Here is a 27,382-nt window from a genome sequence, read left to right on the forward strand (position 1 = left end):
GAGAGTTTTCTGCTAAATTCTATTTATGATGATTTGGAAATACAATTTCATAATTTTCATACTTCCAAATGAATGCCTTTTCACATTTGTAGAACTTTATCCTTCAGCTGAATCATATTTACGTCTCTTAAGATTTCACTATGAGGAATACCTATATCATAACATGGAATTGAAGCATTTACCATAGAAACTTCAAAACTTCCACATAAAAGCTGCATTCACAATCAATTCGCGGGCCGAAGTGGACTTCGGCACGAAATTTACCATTCGCAATAATCTTGGAACCAAATACTCAAATGAATCAAAAATGTAACTGATCAAAACATAAGCATCAGCATCATCTATAGCCGGCACGAAATTCCTTGCCAAATTGATAGTTTGCAATTTGCAAGAAATTTTGTCTTGAATTTCATTGTGAATGGTAACGGAGAACGCTATCTGCTAAGCTTCCGTGTCGAAGTGCACTTCGGCCCGTGAATTGATTGTGAATGTAGCTAAACTCTTTACATATCAAGATGTTTAGTTTCTACCTCCTTCACAAACTCAGTAAATTCTACCTCAACATTATATTAGCTAGATTTATTTCAAGAAAGAATAATAGGAATTTGTGTCTGGGTACAGTAAATCACCAATATCATCGCTCGATTTTATTCCACAATTCATCCCCATATCTCTGTTCATCCCTTTTAAATGAAAGGGAACTTTCTTTTTCTACAAGCGTGCGCGTTCAACCTTTTTCCCGCACGCATTCCAAGATGCAAAGAGTCACTTTCCCAAAAGGTGCGGGAAAAACGCCTGCTATTTCTTTGCCGCACGCATTTGCGCTTGTAGAAAAAATATTGTTCCTAACTCTAGCGGAAAGTGTCTTGCCCTACTCAACTACTTACCCGAACTCTGCTTCGCTTCGTTCGGGACGTTCGGGCAACGGCAGTTTCGTGCGGGCAAGTATCACCTTGCGCACTTGATAGGAAAATAACTATTACGACACAAAATCAATCAATTCACTTCCGATAAGTCCGATAAATCTTGAATGACTATATACAAAACCTCTGTTAGGAGTGTTGGGCCTTACAAACAAAGAGGTTTGCAACTACCAAGCACAGATATACAATATCTTTGGAGATCAGAGATCTATATCTCTGTTGGAGATATAGAAGAACACTAATATAATACACTAATATAATATAATTGAACCAAAGAGAAAGAGCTCCTCTTTGATTGAACTATCGACTACCCTCCATAGATTGAACTCAAGAAAAAAGCAGAGATATCTCTGGAAAAAAGAGTTCAATGATCCGAAATGACGTTGACATGACTCTATGGTTCGATGTAATTTTATAGGTTAATGTTGAACTAACCCAACTTTACAGAACAACTTGAGGAAACAAACAACAACTTGAGTTTTGTTTTATTAATTCCATCAATGATAGAAAAGTTGATTTAATAATAATAATCATGGGTTTTCAAGAAAGATTGTTGATGAGAAAGATTAAAAAAACTGCGGATCATAAGACTGATTTATACAAACTCAAGAAGAAAAAACTAGAAGGTTTGTTTACCATATTTCGTTTTTTCCCAGAAAAAACTAATGAGATTTTCATTTTAGATTCTAAAACAGATGCAATTTGTTCAAAAGAAAGTACGGTCCCCAACAAAATTAATGATAAGAGAAGAAAGGAATGTGATGAGGAATTACAACACAGTAAGTGAAAAATCTTTTCTATGGAATTAAATTACTTCTCTTGTCTTAGACATATTACAGTAAAGAGCAATATCCTTATGATGTGATATATTAATTATTTATATTTATACTTCATTCACTTTTATTTTAGCAGTCGGTTGGCCATGGAAATTTGACACATTTCACTCTGTATAGTATGAAAATGTGGGGTTATGAAGCTTGTCAAAACATTTTTGGGTTTTAAATCAACGCTATGTTGCCCGTTCTACGCAAAAGTCTCAGTAATTACGTATTTTATCACAATGTCGAATCTCTTCGGAAAATATGTGACGAATATAATTGAAGTTTATACAAACTGATTGAAGAAATACAAATCCAGTTATTTGCATGGAAAATACAAGAGATCAGTATAATATCATAATATGCACTAGCTTGAGGAGAGTTGATGTTCGTTATCTTCTTTGGCTTACATCATTTGTAGATTTCAAAAATATTAACTCGAAGATGAAATGCATATGATGCAGTGGTTGGGAATGGGTATCTCCCGAAACAATGAACAGATAATTACAAGAATGTTAAATTCTTCAACAAAAATCATCTTGCATCAATTTTAGTAAAAGGAATTTGAGGAAGTTTCAAGTTAAGATGAACTTCACCTTTGAACAAAAATTTTACATGAATAAACAAGTAACAGGGTAACTTGAGCGTATTTGTGGCTATTTATCTTAATACATTGATGTAATAATAATAATTATAGGTATTTATTAGTACCTTAAGACATGTACATTGTATAGGACAAGTCAAATGAAAAATAGAAGAATCCATTTTTAGGGAACTTATTCTCCGATGACATTTATCGAAAATCCTGTAGTAAACTTTTCGCATTAATTCACTCAAACAATACATTCTCAAATGCCACCACTTTTTTGGGTCTCCCAATAGAAGGAAATTCTTTGTCATCCTCTTCATTCACAATCTTTCTGATTGTGGAAATATCCAGCTGAAATATATGTCGTTTAGATTCAGATGAAACATTATATAAATTCTCTTACATTGAATATGTTCGCTACCGCCTGACGTATATTGTGGATTTAAGAATATCAGGGTATAACTATTTGAATGAGCGGACCTGAATTCTAAATAGCACTTCCTGAAACCCTGTCGCTTTTTTCAATCACTTTCGGTATTTTCGTAATAAAAATTGATATTACTTGTGGCAACGGCGTTATGACATTAACGACATTTCATGAGTGCCAACTTAACTTCGTTCTAGTTACAAAAACTTGAGAAAATTATTTCATGGCCAACCGACTGCTAAAATAAATTTGAATGAAGTATACATCGATTGTTATTTTTGTGAATTTTACCATTGTTGACTTGTCTCATACATATGCTTTTGTAGGCACCAATGAAATAGTCACCAATGAAACAAGCACAATATGATTGCTATTTTTCACGAGGGTGAAGTTTGCGACACGAGCCGCAGGTGAGTGTCGCAATTCTCCCAAGTGAAAAATTGTAATTTTGTGCGAGTAGAATACTATACTTTGTCCACGACTTCCTCGAAAAAATTATCTTGATAGAAAACCAACTGAATATGCTAAATCAGGTCTAGATCCCAACATTAGGTACATTAGAGAGCCCACAGCTTGGCGATATGGAAACTGAGATGCTCTCTCCACTGCTTTCCCTGTATTTGAAGTACTCTCCACACCCTGAAGCATTGGTGATGAAACTGATTTACATCCCATAAAATTGAAACGTTCAAGTATTTTCTGAGCGAAAGACATTTGATACACTTTTATGTTACCATTCGACTGTCTCTTGATTTCAAGTCCCAAAAAATAGGAGGCTTTTATGGAAGTAATCTTGAACTCGGCTCCAAGCTGATCCAAAAATCTCTAATTCTGCTCTACTGGTCGATGCTATGATTCCATCATCTACTTATACAGTGAGAATCGCCTTGACACCATTTTCATTTCTAATGAACTAATCGCTAGCCTTAAACTTCAGAAATTCAAGAAATTTTTCAATGCGTTTATTCTGGCATCTTGGTGACTACTTGAGTCCATATAGACTTTTCTTGAGCTTCCAAACTCTATCAGTGCCATCATTAAATCCCTCTGGTTGCTGCGAATAGATATTTTCTTCCAACTCTCCATACAGAAAAGCTGTTGAAACATCAAATTGAAATAAGTGCATCTTTTCTGTTGCAGCAACACCAAGCATCAAACGGATAGTTTGCAATTTTGCAACTGGACTGATTGTTTTAGAATAATCAATGCCTTCTCGTTGATTATATCCTTTCGCAACAAGTCTTGACTTTCTCTTGTCAATACTTCCATCAGGTTTCATTTTTACTTTATATACCCATTTGCAAGACAGCGCTCTAGCTCCATTTGGCAATTTCACCAAGTCGTAGGTATCATTTTCATGTAAAGAAGACAATTCATTTTGCATTGACTCTACCCATTCTTTACCATACCTGCCATTAACAGCTTCGTAATAACTTTGAGGATCTTCTTCAGATATCATAATCATTACAAAGTCATCATAGTATGTTGACGCTTTTATTGTATTCCTATCACGTAATTTTCGGTGTTCTGGTCTTTCAGTTTGCTCTACATTGACATCTGACTCACATCTTTCTCTGGATTCCTCATCATTTGAATCTTCTTCAGACGATTCTTGCTTACACGGTTCTTTTCCAACCAATTCTTTTTCAGAAGGAGGACTCAGGATAGGCACTTCAACTTTCTCAACACAGTCGCGAAGTGTTTTTTGAAAGCATATATCTCTGGAAAGAACAACTCTTCTTTCTTGTGAAATATAAATACGGTAGCGCTCATCGCCATCGTAACCATCTAAATTGCCTTTCTGAGCTTTCTTATCCATCTTATGTCTTTTCTGTGCAGGAACATGTAAGTAGCAGTCAGAACAGATGATACGAAGATGACTAATTCTTGGTTTTTTACCAAACCAGTATTCGTATTGACTCACTCCATGAATCGATGATTTTCCAGTCTATTTAATACATATACTGCTGTCGTAACTAGCTCAGCCCAAATCGCTTGAGGAAACTGAACATCAGCATTCGAGTACATAAATCTCCTAGCCATCTCAACAATTGTTCTGTTCTCTCGTTCACACTGCCATTCTGATGGTTATGTGGTGTATAAGGAGCTGTCAACCTCTGTGCAATTCCTCTTTCAAGCAAAATATTTCGAACATCTGCATTGTCAAACTCTCCTCTATTGTCACTCAAAAGTTCTTTGATGTTGTGTCCCTGTTTCTCTGCGTGAGCAAGCATCTGCTTCAAAACTATTTTGACATCTGATTTCTGTCTGATGACAAATCTATACCCAAATTTTGTATAACTATCTTTGAAAACAACTAAATAGCGCTTCTTCTGAAAGGACTCAGCACAGGTCCACAAACATCAGTTGAAATCAGCTCTTCTGGTTGAGAAGCCTTTCTTCTAGTACCAAAGGCAATCTCTGAGACTTTCCATAAATACATGGTTCACACATTTTATCATCTAATTTCACTTATTTATTTAATTCCCGTTCAAGCTTCTCCTTTATATGTCTTTTATCTTGATGCCCCCATCTTTCATGATACAACTGTAATGAATCTCTTGATTCTATCAAGTTAATAGTTGAACCTCTGCCCGGACTAACAGTCTTAATTTCCGCCTTATATAATGTTCCATTTTTCTCTCGAGTACCCAATAACACTGGAGAACCATTCACTGATAGAGAACAGGAGGTGACTGTTGACTGAAACATGCTATTTGAATTCTTATCATGAGCAGATAATGGAAAAAATAAATTTCTTGCAATCTTAGGAACTAACCAAACATCCTGTAACTGTAAACGTTTGCTCTTACCATTTACTTTGGATTCTATTTCTTTACATCCACTACCAACAGCATTTAAACCTTCATCTCCAGCTGCTTTAATAATGCAACAATTCTCAAACTTATTGAAAGTACTGAACCAATCTGAGCGATTTGTTACATGCTTTGTAGCACCCTTATCTACCCACCAATCTTCAGTATTCAGCTCAGCAGCTAAAATTTCATTGTGAATAGACACAAGAGCAATGTTGCCTTTGGAAGTTCAGAATCTACAATATTACTCTGAGGATTGATACCAGCTGAATTAGGGCGCGGACGACCCTCTGCAATCCACCGTTTGCACTGTCGAAACCAGTGACCAGGAATATGACAATAATTACATTTACCATGTTTATGCTTGAATTTTCTAGAGGAGCTACCATTACTTGATTGTTTCTTTTGTCCATCCATTCTGGCTACTCAAGTTTCTTGATTACCACTGCCAAACTAGTTGATGGTTTCATATTTCGTTCAAAAACAGAGAGCTGCATATTCAATTCATCAAATGTACGAATTTCATCTTGAGTAAGTAACATCCAACTAGACTTTCAAAGGAACTAGGTAAAATATGTAAAATTTTGCATACCAAAAGCAAATCTGAAAGGGGATTTTCATTCTTCTCTTTCAAACCATTATTCAGTTCATTCCACAGACTTCTCAACTTGGCTACATGAGTGGCAACGTCATCACCCGATGTCCAATTGAATGCAAAGAAATCTGCACATAACTTGAATAACTGATCTGAAGGTTGCTTCAAACTGCTGTTTTAATGCTTCCCATACTTCACTTGCACTTACTTTGTCCATAATCTTTTGATATACTGCATCTGAGACTGTACTAGTAATCTTTGTTTTAGCATAGCTATTTGCTTTTCGATAAATATCACAAGCAACTTTATGAGCTCTTTTTTCCTCTTTGGTTGCTTCAGTCTTCAACTCACCAGACTTCTTCAACTTCTGATCAATACAATCTAACGCACCTTCATGATAATCTATTCAATCACGAATTTTACGCTTCCAAACCGGCCAATCTGCTTCACTTGTTAGCGGTTTTATATGTTTCTCAAATTCCATAATTTTCTCTACTAATTGAATGATTCTTCAGAGTAGGAGAAACGCAACATTCAAAGCGTCTGCGCCAATAACCTATTGAAGTAGAATTAGTGATTCTTATAGGTACTCTTACGAAGGAAAAAACGTGACTTTTCTAGGATTAACTTTATTGACAACACTTCTATTTTCTGACAGTCAAAACCCTTTCAACAATAATGTGACTGTAGCCTTCTAAATATATACCTAATTTTAATTAACATTTCACTTCAACATACTTTCCATCACATGCTTCAGAAATAAATTTTTTGATTTCTTGGCAAGAAAACACTCTAGCTTTTTTCGGCCGAAAACCTTGGATTTTATTCGCTGCTCTCCAGTCCATGAAATTGTTAAACACTTTCAGGTAGATATTTCTTGATTTTTCCGGCAATAGATTCAATGTTGTAATTTTTGCAACATCTCTTATTTCCGGTGGAGTACACAACATTACAATTTATGAGACGCAATTTTTTTCAAACAGTTTCAAATATTTTTCAATCTGTCAAACTAAATTGAATATGAAACATCATAGAAAACACATCATATGGATCTATTCGGTAAAGTCCCACATCGCCAGGTCGGTGTGGGGTGGAAGCGGTGGTTCCGGTTCCTGGACGAGATTTATTGGATGAACAATTTTATAGCATTTATTTCAAATCGTTTGATAGACTTCAACCTGTTGAATAATGATTCATTGTTCAACATCTATTACACTCGGGTTGTAATGTGACTATCATAATGCTTCTGAAAGCTCATCCGTAAGGTACGAATTATAGGGTAGTCGTGGACAAATATGACTTTAGCCTTGCGGCTTTCACATTCCTCTCCAGAGGAAAATTCACTTATCCCAGATATCTCAGATATCAAAAGGATTAAGCTCTGTTGGAGCCCTTTCCAGGTTTTCGGGCTCGTGGTGGTGGTCGGGTCCGGGTCGCTCCTCGCCTCCCTGCTGTAGGTTGGATTCCTGCTCCACCCGCATTTCCTGTCGGCGCAGACGGTGTCCCTCTGCATTCCCCATGTACTTGCGTACAGTTCTCGCCGTTCCGAGCAGTACCGCCTTCTGCATGACTCTATAGATATTTTCGTCCAACTGAAGTTTCCTCAAGTTCTCCAGTAGTTTCTTCGGTATCAGGCCTGTAGATAAAATTACAATAGGGATGGTCTTGATATCTTTCAGCTTCCACTGTCTTCTGGTTTGTTCCTCGAGATCTCTGTATTTTGAGATTTTTTCAGTGTGCCTATCTAGAAGATTGTTATTATTTGGAAATGCCACGTCGATGAATAGTGCTCTGTCCTCATCCGTATTGAGCAATATGAGGTCTGGTCTATTGTGGGTTATTTTCCGGTCTGTGAGAACTGTGCGATCCAAGTAGAGCTTGTGATGTTCATTTTCCAACACAGCATCCGGATGGTAATTGTTATAAGGAACCTCTTTCGAACTTAGAAGTTGGTGTTTTAGTGCCAATTCTTGGTGAAGAATCTTGGCAACGGCATCATGTCTATTTTTTTACTCCGTGCCCGCGAACTTCTGACATCCCCCGGTGATGTGCTGGATAGTTTCATGTGTGGCACAGCCATAACGACAGCTATCGTCCGCCAGTGAGGCATCCTTGGCGATATATTTCATGTAATTTCTTGTTGGAATCACCTGATCCTGGATGGCGAGCATGAAGCTCTCTATCTCAGGAATCAACCTTCCGGAAGTCAACCAGTAGTTCGACGCAGATATGTCGACGTAATCATGGTTGACCTCGTTCTGGTGCCTCCCATGCAAAGGTTTGCCAATCAGTTTCTACATTTTACTTTCTGCAGAGTGTTCGACGGTTTCCAAGTGATCCTGTTGTAGCTTTAAGGGTGTAGAACTATCAGCAACACAAACTACTCGATGGAGTTCTGACGAAGCAGCCTTGCTCAGGAAATATTTTCGAAGTCCTTCAATTTCCTGGGACATACGGTTGGACAAATCAACAATTCCTCTACCTCCAAGATGTCGTGGCAGCTCTGTCCGTTCTATTGAGCTTTTGGGGTGATGTTTATTGTGTTTAGTCAGCATCGTCCTTATTTTTCTCTGTAAAGCTGCTAAATCGGTGGTCGTCCAAGAGATGATACCAAATGAATAGCTCAGCGCCGAGCAAGCGTAAGTGTTAATCGCTTTTATCAGATTCTTGCTGTTAAGACCAGTTCTCATTATCCTTCTCAATCTTCGGGTGAACTCCCCCGTTAATTCTTTCTTCATCTGGGTTTGATTGATTTTTCTTGCCTGTTTTATGCCTAGATACTTGTATGTGTCTCCTTCCTTTAATGCTTCAATTTCTGCACCTTCCTTGAGTTTGAACGTACCATCTTCTATTTTCCCTCTCGTTATGTTCAGCAGTCGACATTTTTCTAGTCCAAACTTCATTTTGATGTCTTCCGAGAATCCTTCCACCATTTTCAGCATCTGTTGTATTTGTTTTTTGGTAGATGCGAAGAGTTTCAAATCGTCCATGTAAAGGAGATGATTCAGTTTCATCATAGTTCTACTGCCGCTCTTGATGGAAAATCCGTAGTCCGTAGAATTCAATCTATGAGACAAGGGATTCAGGGCCATGCAGAACCACAGAGGGATCAGCGAGTCTCCTAGGAAAATTACGCGTCTTATTGGAATGGGTCCTGTTGTAATTGAGCAATCTGCTGATTTCATTTGAAGACCAGTACGCCAGGTTGACATGGCGTTTTTCAGGAACTCAACAATATTGGTATCCACCTTGTAAATCTTCAAGATCGTCAAGAGCCATTCGTGAGGTATAGAATCGAATGCTTTTTTATAGTCTATGTACACAGCGTAAAGATTCCTCCGCGTGGAGAACGCTTGATTGCAGATAACTGAATCATTATTAGTTGTTCTTTGCACCCTCGGCTGTCTTTGGTGCATCCTTTCTGTTGCATGGCGATGATGTTATTCCTTTCGCAATGGTTGTAAATTCGGTTTGAAATGCACGATGTGATTAATTTGTACATCGTTGGAAGACATGTGATTGGTCGGTACTTGGATGGGTCTTCTGTATTCCTTTGGTTTTTAGGTAACAGGTATGTTGTGCCATGTGTAAGGAATACTGGCATTCTTTAAGGATTTTCAATGACATCATTTATTGCGGAGGTCAATTTGTCATGCATGATCCAAAGTTTCTTGATCCAGAAGTTCTGTAATCCATCAGGCCCAGGTGTTTTCCAGTTGTGTAGTCCTCTGATGGCTGATTTTACTTCTTCAATTGTGAACATGTCATGCTGCATCGGCTCATATTTCATAGCTTCAGATTTTTCATCATCAATCCATACGGTATCTCCATTGAACTGAGGTTTCGTTGATAATTGTTCGGTCCAGAATTGTTCAATGGTTTCCTTTGGTGGTAACTTTCCATTTTCTCCATCCGACGATGTGAGTGACCGGTAGAAAGTTTCTTCCGACTTTTCGAATGAATTATTGTCTCTTTTCCGGCTATAATTGCTTTTATATCTCCTCAGGCGTTCTGCATACAGACTTAATTTTCGCTTCAGAGTGTCGAGGCAATGGTGAGCTGTAGCATTCTCCGTCTCTCGTTCTGTGTGTGTTCTGTTTCTATCCATGATTTCTTTGGCAGCTTTCACAACCTTTCTTCCTCGATTCCCGTTCAAGTACTCCGTCAGTCGTCCAATGTCTCTTCTTAGCCTTTCTGTTTTGTGTTGAAGACGTTTCTGCCATGCTGGCGCGTGTAATTTGTGTAATTTTGGACCATTGTTGTTCGTTCCCCGAATTTTTGCCCCTATGGTTTTGGCTGTCGTCAGCGCTGCACAGTAAAAAACTAGATGCAGATATTCCAATGAACTTCCGTTCTGTAGGTACTTAGGTAAAACGTCCTTATTGTAGATGTCGATTATAAGTGACAGCTTCTTGGATGTATTGAGTCGGGGAGGTGTTATTCGATGAAGAGGATCTGTTCCTTCCAGTTCGGCAATGTATCTCCTCATGCCAGAGTCAACTTGTCGGTGGAGCTCTTCCCTATCGTCCTGGAGTTCAGGCTCACTTCGGTTGCAAGATGGACTTTCAGTATCAATGTCTTCTGGGTGTTGTTGCCCAGGCATGTGAATTTCATCAGAGGTGTTGGTGTTATTCTCTATTGCTAGCGGACGCTGAAGTTCTCGTTTAATTGCGTCGATTCGGGCCGTTGGTATTAGTTTATTTCTCAGAATTATTATTATTATTATTATTTATTTTAATATTTGAAAAATTTAATTTTGTATTTTGATTATTTCAGAAAGACAGAAATTATGTGATGGTGCAATTGATAAAACTGATAATAATGAAACTGAAAACATTCCGTTGAATGATATTAAAGAAACAGAAGGTAATGATGAAACAGCTAAAGTATCTAAGATTTTTATGTTTTATAGGGAAATGTCTAGATCATACTTTATTTTTCAGGAACAGAAAGAGTTACATTTGATTCTTTGAATATTTCTGGACCCACTAAGAAAGCAATAGAAGATATGGGATTTACTACTATGACTGAAATCCAAGCCAAAACTATTCCCTTATTATTGTCAGGAAAAAACCTTGTGGGGGAAGCTAAAACTGGTTCTGGAAAGACATTGGCTTTTCTTATACCTGCTGTAGAATTGATGTACAGGCTGCATTTCAAGCCTAGAAATGGTAAGCAAGCCAATCAAGGCTAAAAGTTTACTGTACCCACCTCTTATTATGTAAAGGATTTCTTTAAAACATTGAAGCACAGTACCAATTAAGTATTGTATGAAAAATCAATTGATGTCTATCTCAATTTGGAGAGTCTTTGCCAGTAACGTCCAGTTTCATAATCGAATTAAACGTCACTTTAAGCTTAAAGCTTCCTTTACTGTCATTTTTACGGCCGGTTTCATAATCAAACCTAAAGTCGCTTTAATTTTAAAGCTTCCTTTAATCCTACTAATGATAGTAAAGGAAGCTTTAAGCTTAAAGTGACGTTAAATTCGATTATGAAACTGGACGTTAGTAGGGTTAAAGGAAGCTTTAAAATTAAAGGGACTTTAGGTTTGATTATGAAACCGGTCGTTACTCAATCAAACATAAAGTATCTTTAATTTTAAAGCTTCCTTCATCCCTTCTTACGGCCGATTTCATAATCAAACCTGAAGTCGCTTTAATCTTAAAGCTTCCTCTAACCCTACTAAAAATGAAGCTTTAAGCTTAAAGTGACTTTAAATTCGATTATGAAACTGGATGTTATTATAACGGCCGGTTTCATAATCAAACCTAAAGTCACTTTAATTTTAAAGCTTCCTTTAACCCTACTAAAAATGACACTAAAGGAAGCTTTAAGCTTAAAGTGACTTTAAATTTGATTATGAAACTGGACGTTAATCAAATTTAAACTCACTTTAAGCCTAAAGCTTCCTTTACTGTCATTTTTAGTATGGTTAAAGGAAGCTTTTAAATTAAAGTGACATTAGGTTTGATTATGAAACCGGCCGTAAAGGAGCTTTAGCTTAAAGGGACTTAAAATTCCATTATTAAACTGGACGTTAATATGACACTAAAGGAGCTTTAGCTTAAAGGGACTTTAAATTCCATTATTAAACTGGACGTTATAGATAAAGAATTATGAAGAAGACTTAAGGAAATGGAGAATATTTTACATATACTCTTACAGGGTTTATATGAATAATTGAGAAAAATTTAGGGAGTGATTCCTTGTCAAAAATAGGGTGGCTCTTTCATATTTTAAGGCCCTCCGGCTCAATTACAGCCCCCTAAAATGGCGCCCAAAAAGCAATTTTTAACTATTCTCTCGAAAACCAAAGAACTGACAGGACTGAAATCAAGCAGATATTTTATGCGGGCGAAAGGGCATTCAAAAGGGGTAATAAAAGCAAATCCTAAACCTTATTCCGCAAGAAACTTTTTTCCATCTTTATATTGTACAATAAAAAAATTAATTTTGGATATCTCTATCCATTCTTCACAAATAAGGTCTCTTGTAATATCTAGCTAAAATTAACGGTTTTTGAGGAAAAAAAATTTATGATAGCGTGAGTTGTTGTGGCTACCTACCAAGAACAATTTTCTCTGAATTTCTGGCCTGGATATTTTTCAAAATTATCTAACCTTATGTTGGATTGTTTGTTCTGATTTTGATACCTCTAAAGATCACACGTTCCGCGAATTTATAGAAAAGTTTTTCGCATTTGGTGGCTTATCGATTTGCTTGATTTGTTGCATAACATTGGTATTTTTCTTTCATTCCTGAGATTGTAAGTTTCTTTTAATTTTGAAAGTGTCAATTCATAACCTCAAATTGGGACTGAAAGGAGCCTGGTTTTGCATGTGCGAAGACTAATTATTCCGCAATGTCTAGAGTTTGTACTGAGTGCAATGCACAGTGCTCATTCAAAGATCCCCAATAAACCCAGGGGAGGTCTTCGGCTATACATGTGATTGATGCAGAATAATCAGGTGCAAGAGGTGTTCAAACATAGGATCTAGTGAAGTCACGGCTATTTCGGCATCAACTCGTACTATTCCATATTTTTTTTAACACCATTTCTTTGGGTTTGGTCTAACTTTAATCGGACAAACATATTGTCAAGATCAAAAGTGCTCAGAATCCTTGTGGGAATTTTCTAACGATTCGGCTGCTTTTGGGTCATCCCAATGTTTCCCCATTTATTTATGTATTTGCTACATATACTGATTACTAATTACTGATTGCTGGGTGTGTTGGATGGATAAACCAAACCTGCCACTGCGACCAAGCGGTCCATTGTAGCACTCAGGCAAGCTTGTAGAGTTAGATCTCTCCCTCCAGTCCCATTCTACTCAAAAAGGAGATGATGTCGGAGAGGGAGTGATTCTTGAGTTCCTCTAGGACCATCTTCGGAGAACCAAATACTCCAAGTCTGACCCTGTCTGCCGCCGGGCAGTCGCAGAGGATGTGCTCAATCGTTTCGTCCTTCTCTAAGCAGAGTCTGCAGAGCGGGTCATTGACGAGTTGCTGAGTTTTTAAGATGGGCTCTGAGTCTATAATTTCCTGTGAAAACCGCCATGATAGATCTCAGATTGGTTCTAGAAAATCCTAGCTAACGACTGGCAAAACTTTGCAAACTCATATTTCTCATCAACCAATTTCCATCCGTTGCCGGTAGGAGATAGCTGACCTTGGACTTGTAGATGAAAGCAACCAGAATAATATGCTTAATGAGGTTCAAGAATTTGTTTGTCATTTATACGGCTTGAAAAACATAAAATCAATTGACTAGGCAAACTTCGTTTTATTTTCAAAGACTTATAAATGTTTTAGCACTGCAAACTTTGAAATTGAAAAAAAGAATGTAGATAGGTCGAGTATGCCACCATGTCAATTGATGCAGCAGTTCTTAAGAGCGAGCTTCATTACAAATATTTGCCGTAATGCTCACCGTCAAATTCCGACGGAGCTATCTCCTACTGACTACGGGAGGAAATTTGTTGATGAGAACTGACATAGTTAGTTGGTTAGTTATTAGTGTTTGTATAAGTGTAAATAAATAACCTTAATCAGTTGGACGTTTAAATTAAGTGAAGAAAATGTTACATTGGTGTCACGTGTGGGGTTCAACACCGCTCGAATTAAATAAATATTTTCTGTTATTTGGAGTTCATGCCAGTGACCACAAGACTACAGAACGCCATGGAGACTCGAGCAGTAATGGACTTTTTGAGTAAACTGAACGAAAGAATGGAAGAAAGTTCTCGAAAATTAAATGAACAAATGGTCCAGATGGAAATTTTTTTTCGAAAATTGAATGAGAAAAAGGACCAGATGAAAGAAAATTGTAATGATGTGGTGAGTCAACTTACAGATAAATTGGATAAGAAACTGGAAACCATAAAGAAAAAATTTCAAAAAGAAGACGAGAAGTTTTATATAGTGGACGAAACATTTGACGAAGTTGATGAAAAATTTGACGAAGTTTATGATGAAGTTAATGGAAAGTTTGAAGAAATTTCAGGAATAATTGAACATCATGCCAAATTAATAGATTCCTTGAAAAAAATGTCAAATAGAACGGATATCCCGGCTTCATCAACCTGCAGCATAGAGAAAGCAGAAAATGACCGCGAAGGTAGTGGAATGAAGATCAAGCCTCCAACTTTTGATGGAGAAATACACTGGTCGACATATCAAAAACAGTTTGAAGCTGCTGCTTTGGTGAACAATTGGAACGACAACGAAAAAGATACGGCATTAATATTATCTCTACGAGGAGAGGCACTCAACATTCTGATTCCGGAGAGTCAACAAGCCTGTTACGTTCTAACATCGAAACTTCAGAGATAAATATGGCGATGCTCATCTACAACAAGTTTACCATGCACAAATGGTAGTGCAGAAAACAGGGGAAAATCTCCAGGAGTTTGAAGCTGATGTGGCGAGATTAGTTAGGCTGGCTTATCCATCTGCTCCAGAGAGCTTCCTCGAACAGCTATCAATCCAGACATTCGTGGATGGGATCAAGGATAGTGAAATACAACAAGCCCTGAGACTTGCACGCTCTAGAACCATAGATGATGCCTTAGCCCAGGTTTTGGAAATTGAGGCAGCGAAGCAAGCGTCGAATAGAGGACACCTTCGTGTAAGACAAGAGCAAGAAACAGACCGATCTATTGAGGGGATTGTCAGAGAAGAAGTCCGCAGAATATCGCTAGCTAGGAAAAGAGTTGATGTGTACTGAAACTGCAACAAAAGTGGGCATTTCAAGCGAAATCGTCCAGAATTTGAAAGAGTTATACAGCTGGGAAACTAAAAGTAGTTGTTGGAAAAAGTTAGGCAGCGATTTTATTGGCTAAAGAGTAAGAAGGACGTTAAAGATTCGTGTAGAAGATGCAAAGCTTATGCTGCTGCTAACGGACCTTATGGCACCACTGAAGCAATATAATAAATAACGTCGGATCCCCCATGGAACGAGTAACAGACCATGGGAACAAGTACATTTTGATAGCGATGGACTATTTCACAAAATGGTTGGAAGCCTACGGTATTCCTAATCAAGAGGCAAGTACGGTAGCTGATAAATTGGTCAAAGAATTCTTCTGTAGATTTGGAATACCTCTAGAGCTGTATTGTGATCAAGGCCGAAATTTTGAGTCGACGTTATTCCAAGAAGTATGCAGGAAATTTGGGATTCACAAAACAAGAACTACAACTTTTCATAAACAATCATATGGCATGGTGGAACGAATGAATCGCACCATAGGAAAACATTTAGCCATAGTTGTTTCTGATCACCAGCGGGACTGGGATGAATATTTACATCTATTCCCATGGAACGAGTAACAGACCATGGGAACAAGTACATTTTGATAGCGATGGACTATTTCACAAAATGGTTGGAAGCCTACGGTATTCCTAATCAAGAGGCAAGTACGGTAGCTGATAAATTGGTCAAAGAATTCTTCTGTAGATTTGGAATACCTCTAGAGCTGTATTGTGATCAAGGCCGAAATTTTGAGTCGACGTTATTCCAAGAAGTATGCAGGAAATTTGGGATTCACAAAACAAGAACTACAACTTTTCATAAACAATCATATGGCATGGTGGAACGAATGAATCGCACCATAGGAAAACATTTAGCCATAGTTGTTTCTGATCACCAGCGGGACTGGGATGAATATTTACATCTATTCGCCATGGCATATAGATCTTCGGTTCAAGAATCTACCAAGGAGACTCCATCCAGTATAATGTTCGGCCGAGAAATAAGGCTGCCTTGCGACTTAGAGTTTGGATGTAAGCCTGGAGAACACGTAGCGGGGGAGGACAACGTTAGTAAATTAAGGAACAAGCTGGATTACATTCATGACAAGGTGCGCAATCAAATGCACCAAGGGAGTGACCGAATGAAAATGCGCTACGACATCAAGGCTATTGAAGGTGGGTTCATCGCTGGAGATCTGCTGTGGTTACATAATCCACAAAGAAGGAAAGATTTTTCTCCGAAGCCGCAGAGACAGTAGGAGGGACCGTATGAAGTTATCACGAGGATAAATGATGTAGTTTACAGGATAAGGAAGCTCCCCAGAGGTAAACCGAAGGTCGTCCATTTCAACCGGTTAGCCCTGTACAGGAAGGACGAAGAAGAAGTGCGTCTTGTGGAAGTTACGATTCAAGGTAGCGGCGATTACCAGAAATTTATAGATTGCTATGGTGAGACACGCGTTGCACGGTTCGGCGTCACACAGGAAGTACATCAAGACCTCTTTACCGTTTCTGAGGAATATTCTCTCGCTCATTGTGTAGCGAATGACCTTCGTATGAGCAAAGGAATAGCAAGAGTATTCAGAAACAAATTTGGATGTCAGAAAGAACTATTGCGACAGCAGCCAAGAATCGGAAAAGCTTTGAAATTGAAGGTTGAACGTCGGTTCATTTATTACCTAGTCACGAAGCAACATTCCCATCAGAAGCCAACCTATCAAAATCTATGGACGGCACAGCATAGCTTGAAAGAAGACCTTCAACGCTTTGGAGTTACGAAATTAGCTGTTTCCAAGATCGGTTGTGGACTGGACTGGTGATGATTGCAGGTTTCGTCCTCAGAAGAAATTCGCGGAATCTGTTCTGGACCAGACCGGCCGGCAGGACAGGAGAACAGTGGAAATATGTGTAGTGACATAGTTAGATTGTTAGTTATTAGTGTTTGTATAAGTGTAAATAAATAATCTTAATCAGTTGGACGTTTTAATTAAGTGAAGAAAACGATACAATATCGAAGATTCTGATGATAAATTATGTGACGATAATTTATAGCTTGTTACAATTTCGAATCCCTTATAAATTAAATAAAAATTAGTTTGTTCGAAAATTATTAAGTTCTTGCCTGTGCATATACCTGGGTTTGTTGAGTAGACTGTTGTATACGAACGAACTTTATTTCTGAGATTTTAAGGCACAACTGCGGAAGTGCCTTATTTGTCTTACTTCAAATGATTATGATAGTGTTATTTTATTTCAAATTAATTATAAACAAAAGACGTGTAATATCCATAGAGAGCGAAAAAATTTGATTTCTTATCCACTGACTGACGGGCGTTGTTCTACGGGGTAGTGGACTGACCATTTTATTTATTAAAAATATAATTAATCTCCGCATAACGAATACCCATCTTCAAAGCAATCATACGAATGAATCTTTTCTCTTTTTCCAAAAGAGAAACCCACACCTGTTGATGGAGACCAAACCGCTGACCCATAATCCAAAATACTTCTTACTTGAGAGAAAAACAATATTTTCAATGTCTCCTCTGAAAACTTAATGCAGCTACTAGACCTAGTACCTCAAATGCCTTTCCTGTAATATATTCCAAATGAGCATTGAAAGTCAGCCTTGAGTCAAATAAAATACCTAGATCCTCACTCTATCGATTCCAGAATCGATAGATTCCACTCCATCTATTCCATACCTGACATAAAGGGGTTCTTTACGTCTTGATAAACTTATGATCTTACATTCAATATTGTTCAAGAACATTCTATTGATACTACGGCAAACTGACAGCCTATCTAGGTCTTCCTGGAGCTCACCTCCATCAACCAAACTACTTATTTCATGGTAGATCTTTAGGTCATCTGCGAAAAGCAAAAATATATTATGAATGAATGAAAAACTTATATCATTCAAAAATAAAGAAGGTCCCAAATGAGATTCCTCATTCTCACTCCAGAAGTGACGGGTATGAAACATGAAGAATAACCTTTATATCTGACTGCTTGCATTCTGTGCCGTGAAAATGATACAAACCATATATGTAAGGAATGCGCCCCTAATCTGAAAAGAATCCTTATGACTTTAGCCTTGCGGCTTTCACACTCCTCTCCAGAGGAAAATTCACCTATCCCAGATATCTCAGATATCAAAACGATTAAGCTTTGTTGGAGCCCTTTCCAGGTTTTCGGGCTCGTGATGGTGGTCGGGTCCGGGTCGCTCCTCGGCTCCCTGCTGTCGGTTGGATTCCTGCTCCACCCGTACTTCCTGTCGGAGCAGACGGTGTTCCTCTGCATTCCCCATGTACTTGCGTACAGTTCTCGCCGAGCAGTACCGCCTTCTGCATGACTCTATAGATAATATTTTCGTCCAACTGAAGTTTCCTCAAGTTCTCTAGTAGTTTCTTCGGTATCAGGCCTGTAGATGAAATGACAATAGGGATGGTCTTGATAACTTTCAGCTTCCACTGTCTTCTGGTTTGTTATTCGAGATCTCTGTATTTTGAAATTATTTCAGTGTGCCTATCTAGAAGATTATTTTTATTTGGAATTGCCACGTCGATGAATTGAGCTCTGTCCTCATCCTTATTGAGCAATTTGTCTGGTCTATTGTGGGTTATTTTCCGGTCTGTGAGAACCGTGCGATCCCAGTAGAGCTTGTGATGTTCATTTTCCAATACAGCATCCGGCTGGTAATTGTAATAAGGAACCTTTGTCGAACGTAGCAGTTGGTGTTTTAGTGCCAATTCTTGATGAAGAATCTTGGCAACAGCATCATGTCTATTTTTATACTCGGTACCCGCGAACTTCTGACATCCCCCGGTGATGTGCTGAATAGTTTCATGTGTCGCACAGTCATAACGACAGCTATCGTCCGCCACTGAGGCATCCTTGGCGATATATTTCATGTAGTTCCTTGTTGGAATCACCTGATCCTGGATGGCGAGCATGAAGCCCCCTGCTCAGGAAACAACCTTCGGAAGTCAACCAGTAGTTCGACGCAGATATGTCGACGTAATCATGGTTGACCTCGTTCTGGTGCCTCCCATGCAAAGGTTTGCCAATCAGTTTCTGCATTTTACTTCTGCAGAGTGTTCGACGGTTTCCAAGTGATCCCGTTGTAGCTTTAACGGTGTAGAAGTATCAGCAACACAAACTACTCGATGGAGTTCTGACGAAGCAGCCTTGCTCAGGAAATATTTTCGAAGTCCTTCAATTTCCTGGGACATACGGTTGGACAAATCAACAATTCCTCTACCCCCAAGATGTCGTGGCAGCTCTGTCCGTTCTATTGAGCTTTTGGGGTGATGTTTATTGTGTTTAGTCAGCATCGTCCTTATTTTTCTATGTAAAGCTGCTAAATCGGTGGTCGTCCAATAGACGATACCGAATGAATAGCTCAGCGCCGAGCAAGCGTAGGTGTTAATCGCTTTTATCAGATTCTTGCTGCTAAGACCAGTTCTCATTATCCTTCTCAATCTTCGGGTGAACTCCCCCGTTGATTCTTTCTTCATCTGGCTCTGACTGATTTTTCTTGCCTGTTTTATGCCTAGATTCTTGTACGTGTCTCCTTCCTTTAATGCTTGAATTTCTGCACCTTCCTTTAGTTTAAACGTACTATCTTCTATTTTCCCACTCGTTATGTTCAGCAGTCGACATTTTTTCAATCCAAACTTCATTTTGATGTCTTCCGAGAATCCTTCCACCATTTTCAGCATCTGTTGCATTTGTTTTTTAGTACGAAATGCGAAGAGTTTCAAATCGTCCATGTAAAGGAGATGATTCAGTTTCATCATAGTTCTACTGCCGCTCATGATGGAAAATCCGTAGTTCTGATATTTTTAAACGAACATTAATGTTTTGAAATTCTGGTTGCAATGATATCCTTTTGTTCACATGAAGTCTTGCATTACGTTTGTATTTATACAGGGTAAGTCTTTGACTCGTACAAATATTTTAACAGTAGATTCTTGAGGTCGAAAGAAACACTTGTTTCCTTCTTCTCCGATTTGGCCCTGATAAAAAGATCTATAGTCCATTCAAGAATGATTCAATTCAATTTTGTGTTGCGGAATTCAGGTTGGTATTGTGAATAAACAGTGATCCATAGACCAATTATTGTGAATCTATGCTCTGACAGAAGTTAATTTGAATTGTGTACAGCTGTTTATATTCTTAATTCAATCCAAAAAATTGGAAACATAATTATATCAATTTTGGCTGATTAATATGCTCTGGATTTGAATATTTCTTCTTTTCAAATACTTTTCTAGGTTATATTTAAATATTCCACTTCTGTGATTGAAAATACAGAAATTATTGAATATCATTTGTGATCAGATATTAACCCTCTAATACCCAAGTCCGCCTCGAGACTGGTTGCATATAAGTGGATACAAAATTATTCTGCCCATGTCCGCCTTCAGTATAGGTTCATTTTGTGAGTATACAGGTGTTAATGTAAATCAGTTAACTATTTCATAATGATTCATGAATTTTCCTCACAAGACAATTTCTGAAATTGTCTTTGGAAAAGAATTTATCTGGGATGTTTTTTCAACAGTAGATATACTTATGCATAGAATGAATTGTAAATATGTTGAAATTAGGAAAGAAAGAATATATTGGGAGTGTTGGACACTGTTTATTATCTATTGTTCACTGTGTAACAATGCCGACGTTTCGAAACAAATCGTTTCTTTTTCAGGGCTAGTTACGAGAACAATATTGTACGCTTTTTAAAAACATTAGGATTCAACAAAGAAATCAAAATCTCCTGGAGAGCAGACATACAATGAGTATGTTGAAATTGTTTCTTTTTTTCTTTTTTCTGTGACAATATAGGATGTAACTACTAGTCGAATAAACGTCATAATTATTATTATTATTATTATATTTGCAAAAAAAAGATGTAGATTACATAAGCTAATTTAAAACTATACGGAAATAATTTTAAAAAAGAATAAAAAACTTGGGCATTAGAGGGTTAAGCTGCGTCTGGACTTTTAAGTCCTACTGGGATGTCAATCATTCTTGAATGGACTATAGCCATTTTAAGTTTTCATAATGAGCTGTGCCACCCCTGCAAAATCAAAATTACTCTCAGAGTAACGGCCGTTTTCAATAATCCCATCTATCCATTGTTTCAGTTACTGAAGAATGAAAATGCATGTGATTTCGTTTCTATGATCTATCTGTAGATATATTTTAGAATGGTTCCCATTGGTTACTAATCGTCAGTGTGAAACGATGGATAGATAGGTTTATTGAAAACGACCGTAACTAGCTAGACCTGTGACACTACACATCTGTGGACTTGCATTCGGTCCCAATTTTTCGAATTTCACTGATATTTTTTACTCTTGAACATCAAATCAGTCGAAATATGAAGAATACTTTCATTTTACAAAACGTTCAAATATTCATTAGATAGCGTCTCACTTAGTTTCAAGTGTTGGATTCTTTGAATTTTTGGTATTTATTTTTTTAATTATAATGAGAAAACTGGAAGACGTGGGTGATATCTTGTGTTTGAAAAAGATTGATCAAATAAATGAAAAACTATATTCCGAAATTCATTTCATTCGATAAAAACGAGATACAACTAAAAAAACATTTTTAATGGTTTTTTAACAGCCTGTATCTTTCAAAGTGAGCCGATTTGGAAAAAATGGTAAAGGATAAAAGTGCTTCTTTTGACCTCAAGAATCTACTGTTGAAATATTTGTACGAGTCCAAGATTCATCCTGTATAATCCATAGATTTTAAAATTTTGAAGTGATGTCCGTCCTCCTTTATATTCCAAATTATTTTTCGCATAATTGCGAGTAGATTGTAAATACAGAAGTGATAATTTTTCAAGTTATAATACCAAATTTGGCGATGTTGATCTTTTGAAAAATAAAATCCTCAAGTGGTACCATCTTTTTGGGTCACCCAGTGGAGTAAGTTCTTTTCATTTATTGTGGAAATATGTAGATAAAATATGGCTCGTTCAGATTCAGGTGAAACATAATAATGAAAATAGAGCCAATAAATGAATATAACATAATATTAAGCTTGTTCGTAGCGTGGTTCACAGCGGTTGTGAACCGCGCAGATTTTCCCTAGCCTACAATGGAATTGCGTAAGCTCTGTACAGTTCAAAAGTGTTCTCTACGGATAAAAATTGATTTGCTTACGTCGAGTATATTCCATACTGTCTGATGAACCGATTTCCAAATATCGTATATTATATTATACTAGCTGACCCGGCAAACCTAGTTTTGCCATTCAAATTATTTCTAGGGTAGATAATAATAACTAACTCATTGTGATTGCTCGATTGGTAGTAAGAAAAAGAAATGCCTTTTTCTCTGTTCTGTACAATTTTTTTTGGGAATATTTTGTTATATAAACCTTGCCCTAACAATAATAAACACAACAAAAAAAGAATTGTCCAATTTGGTGCGATCGTTTGAACAATAAAGCATTTTGAAGTAAACCATAGATCCTCTTTTATTAATATATACAGGGTCTTTCACGAGGAACCTCACCCATATTTATACGAGAAACTACTGAACGTATTTTCATGAAATTCAGTACTTATAAGTATTTCACGATGCTGATGAAATCTAAAATATTTTCAAGGCATGAGCACCTCCGGTTTTTCCGGAAATGACGTCAACTTCCGTTTTTCAAATTAGAACACCATTTTTTTATTGCAGAAATAGATTCCTTAGAAAATTTCAAGTTATTTTGATGTAACATTTTTCAGTTTTGGTTGGAAAATTCTCTTTGAGCGGGAAAATTCGAAAAAAAAATCGAAAATAGAGCTCCGCTGAAACAAGAATAACTTCGAGGTTTTTGGCTGGAAAATTTTCATTTTTGGGATTTTTCAAGATGTAAGATTGATGTATCCACTTTAAAAATCGAAATCGCGATTCATGATACAGGGGGTGAAAAAATCGTGAAGAATCAATTTTTTCAAATTAGAACCCCATTTTTTTATGGCAGATATTGAATCTACGTTAAAAAATAATGTGAGTGTATGCATCACACCCTTGCCCCAAAATGGATATTTTCTGAGTTATTCACAAAAAACTGTTTTTCGTCTTGAATTTTCAGCTATTTCTTTTCCCTTCACGCCAAAAAGATGAAATTTTCAGGAACCGACGATTCGGCACTACGGTTTTTCACCACACACATCGGTTTTTGGCGCTTTTGGAACGACACGACGCCGACGGTTCGAATCGCGGCGATATGAACGGATGAAAGAGAGCGAAGTCTGTGGCCGGCTTTGAGCGTAGAGGGGCTTGAAATTTGATTATGAAACTGAAACTGGCCGTCAAAATAATTTTTCCGTGTGCAAAATTGATTTATCGCTGTCCCCAAGGATTATAGATTTATAATTTCATAATCCTTGCACTGACCTCAACTAAAAGATCCTAACATAACCTCAAAATTATTTCCAAAATTAATGAATTACTCACATTTTTCCCAATAAACTAAAACCTGAGTTTTCTTGAGACAACATTCAATTCATTGAAATTGATGAAACATGTATGACAAAAATAATAAACATATTCGAGTATATACATCCTTGAAAATTTCAGGTACTGGGGTTATAATTTTATCACCAACAAGGGAATTATCGATGCAAACATTCGGCGTCCTCAAAGGTCTCTTGAAATATCACAGTCATACATATGCTCTCATAATGGGAGGCGCTGATAAAAAATTGGAAGCAGACAAACTAAGCAAAGGTGTCAACATACTAGTTGCAACTCCTGGAAGATTGTTATATCATATGAAGAACACAAAAGATTTTTACTTCAACAACGTATTTTGTTTGATTGTTGATGAAATGGACAAAATATTGAATATTGGTTTTATGAAAGAAATGAATGAAATCATTAGTTTATTGCCAAGTAAGTGGATATTAGACTTCCATATGTATGAAATTTTCAAAATAAAATTTTATTTATTTCCAGAAGCCAGACAAACTATGTTATTTAGTGCCACCAGAACTCAACAAACAGAAGCTCTGACGAATTTGGCAGTGGAAAAAGCCATCTATGTATCGACCAAAGTTGTTGGAGTTGCTGATAACATTACTCAAGGTTTTATGGTTTGTCCATCTGAAACCAGACTACTTACATTGTTCACTTTCTTGAAAATGAATAAGAAGAAGAAAATTATGGTGTTTTTCAGCTCGTGTTCATCTGTGGTGTTTCATCATGCTCTTTTCAACTTTATAGATCTGGAAGTCATGTGCATTCATGTGAGTTGAACAAAATTTTATTCAAGGTCAATATTTTAAATTTTAATCACTTATTTCCTGAAACTTTTTAGGGTTTTTATTCCCAATCTCTGGAACAAATTCAATTAAAAAATTTAAATAAACGATTTGCTCATCAAATCAAGTAGAAAAAATTGTTGCCTGAGAATGAACGGAAAAAAAAACTTTGAAATTATTATTATATATAGAGTCTGATAAAGACTCCGAAACGTTACTATATATAATTATAATTTCAAAGTTCTTTTTTCAGTTCATTGTCAGGCAACAATTTTTTCTACTTGATTTGCTCCTGACAAATTAGTGCAAGAATTTACGCAGGAGCAAATCGTTTATTTCAATTTCTTAATTGATTTTCTTTCAGAGATTGGGAGTGAAAACTCAAAAAAGTTTCAGGTAATGCAGAATCTTCCCAGAATTAATTTCAATAGATATTTATTAATCAATTAGTTTGGTATATTAGTATCTGTACTAATAAAAAACTAGTTAAGCATGGTTGTAACCTTTTTTTAGGGGCAACTGAAACAAAATAAGAGAACAACCATTTTCTTCCAATTCTGCCGTGCGGAAACCGGTATTTTGCTCTGTACAGACATAGCCTCAAGGGGTCTCGATTTTCCATCAGTGGATTGGATTATTCAGTACGATCCTCCAAATGATCCTAAAGACTATGTGCATCGTGTTGGTAGGACTGCTAGAGGTGAAGAAAGTGGTGGCAATGCATTATTGATGTTAAGAGAAGAGGAGTTGAGTTTTTACCATGTATTGAAGCGGGCTTTAAAGGATGTGCCTGTGTGGGAAATCAAACTACCTTATAATCTTCATGACATACAGAAAAAGGTAAGTTGAATACTATCCAAGTGAATGAATCTAAAAATGTTTGGCTTTACAGGTTGAAACTCTCGTTGCCAGAAACCACAAATTGAATCTGATGGCAAAAGAAGCTTTTAGAGGCTACATTAAAGCATATGAGTCCCATGGTTTGAAGTCCATTTTTGATCCATCTAAATTGGATCATAATCTGGTTGCCAAATCCTTTGGATTGAGATATCCTCCAAATATTAGTGATTCAGGTATGGGTCATTTTTAAATTTATTCTCTGCAACCGTTTTTTTATAACCAAGGTAACTGTAGAGTTTGATATTCATTCAATTTTAGATTCTAGACATCGAATACCGAATAGAAGAGAACGGAGACGCATGATGGAGGAGAAAAGCCTGTATGCCGAAAAATGATGTATGGTATTCCGGACGTATTTGTGATTCATTTTAAGAACTCAAAATTTATTGAGAATAAATTATTCCTTTCTATTTAGTGAATTATTATGAATTTTACAAAATATAAAAAAAAAACTATTCCATAGAAAATGTTTGAGAAGATGAGTTTCTTCATGAACTTTCATTTTATAAGACTAGTCATTTCACTTAGTGGCAATAACACACATGTATAAGTAACACTTATTTTTAAATTGTTATTTTCCTTCGTTTATTTTCATAATTGAATTCCACAGATATGAAATCAATATTTTCAAGTTTCAAGTAATGAAGTAAATTTGAGCACTTTTGTAAAAAAAAATTACTTTTTCACTTGAAATTCACTCAAAAACATTAATTTCATAACTGTGGGGCTTTTTTATACTGATTGCTGGGTGTGTTGGACGGTTAACCAAACCTGCCACTGCGACCAAGCTCGAAGAGCTAGATCTCTCCCTCCAGACCCATCCTACTCAAAAAGGGGATGATGTCGGAGGGGAGTGATTCTTGAGTTCCTCTAGGACCATCTTCGGAGAACCATATACTCTAAGTCTGACCCTGTCTGTCGCCGGGCATTCACAGAGGATGTAATCAATCGTTTCGCCCTCCTCAGAGTCTGCATACCGGGTCATTGACGATGCTAAGTTTTTTAAGATGGGCTCTGAGTCTACAATGTCCTGTGAAAACCGCCATCATAGATCTCAGATTGGTTCTAGAAAATCCATCCAACGACTGGTGTATGGGCTGGGAGGCACTGAAATAGCCCTGTGCCAGTGACGCAGTCCAGGACGGTTGCGCCAGTACTCCAGGACTTTTTGTCTTATTCCGTTCCCTGATTAAGGAATTTGAAATTCCCACACTTGGTTCCGGGGCAATAAGCGCTGTTGTTGCGTCTCCTCTGGCTAGAGCATCCGTTGCCTCTGAAGCCAGAGTATCCAGGTACCCAAATCAGTTGCAGTCTGTTTAAACTTCCCAATTTGGAGAGTTTAGATCTGCATTCAAATACCTGCCGAGTTGCATTTGTCTGCTGCGAGAGATTTAATCGCAGCTTGACTATCCGTTAGGATTTTTATTGACCTACTCGCCCAACCCATGTTAAGCAAATGGTGGCGCATAGATCAATGGTGAAGATCCCGCCTAAAATGCTGTCGACGACTTTCCCAGACTGGCACTGAGTTCAGTCAGTGGTCTACGACTGTAGACTCCGGCTCCAGATCCCTGATTGGTTCTGGAGCCATCAGTCATTCCTTGTGACGGAGCCATTCGTCTCTGCTTGGAATCAGAGAACTGAAGGTTCCATCCCTACTGGTTCTTGTGATTATCTGGGGCCCGATTCTCGAATGTGTAGGAATTAGATCCTATAGGAAGATGATCCCATGCTTTCAGTTCCCATAGGAAATCATAATTTGACGTGAAACCTATTCTC

General features: G+C 37.3%; 1 protein-coding gene across 1 annotated transcript; it reads left to right on the top strand.

Annotated features, from left to right (window-relative positions):
- The first annotated feature begins 1,399 nt into the window (after positions 1 to 1,399).
- Positions 1,400 to 26,013, top strand: LOC123317219 (ATP-dependent RNA helicase HAS1-like). The gene is made up of 9 exons (XM_044903631.1): positions 1,400 to 1,549; positions 1,607 to 1,702; positions 10,945 to 11,034; positions 11,112 to 11,339; positions 24,021 to 24,335; positions 24,399 to 24,688; positions 25,217 to 25,543; positions 25,596 to 25,776; positions 25,862 to 26,013. The coding sequence occupies exons 1-9, from the start codon at positions 1,456 to 1,458 to the stop codon at positions 25,936 to 25,938; spliced, it is 1,698 nt and encodes a 565-aa protein (XP_044759566.1). The 5' UTR covers positions 1,400 to 1,455; the 3' UTR covers positions 25,939 to 26,013.
- Positions 26,014 to 27,382: the final 1,369 nt, after the last annotated feature.

Source organism: Coccinella septempunctata, chromosome 7, assembly GCF_907165205.1.
Source record: "Coccinella septempunctata chromosome 7, icCocSept1.1, whole genome shotgun sequence".
Classification (NCBI taxonomy): Eukaryota; Metazoa; Arthropoda; class Insecta; order Coleoptera; family Coccinellidae; genus Coccinella; species Coccinella septempunctata.

Bases quoted from the DNA above. Each gene is read 5' to 3' on its own strand.
- LOC123317219 (XM_044903631.1), top strand. From the start codon at position 1,456: ATGGGTTTTCAAGAAAGATTGTTGATGAGAAAGATTAAAAAAACTGCG. The intron at 1,550-1,606 runs GTTTGTTTACCA...TTTTCATTTTAG, and splicing joins CAAGAAGAAAAAACTAGAAG to ATTCTAAAACAGATGCAATT. The intron at 11,035-11,111 runs GTAATGATGAAA...TTTATTTTTCAG, and splicing joins TGATATTAAAGAAACAGAAG to GAACAGAAAGAGTTACATTT.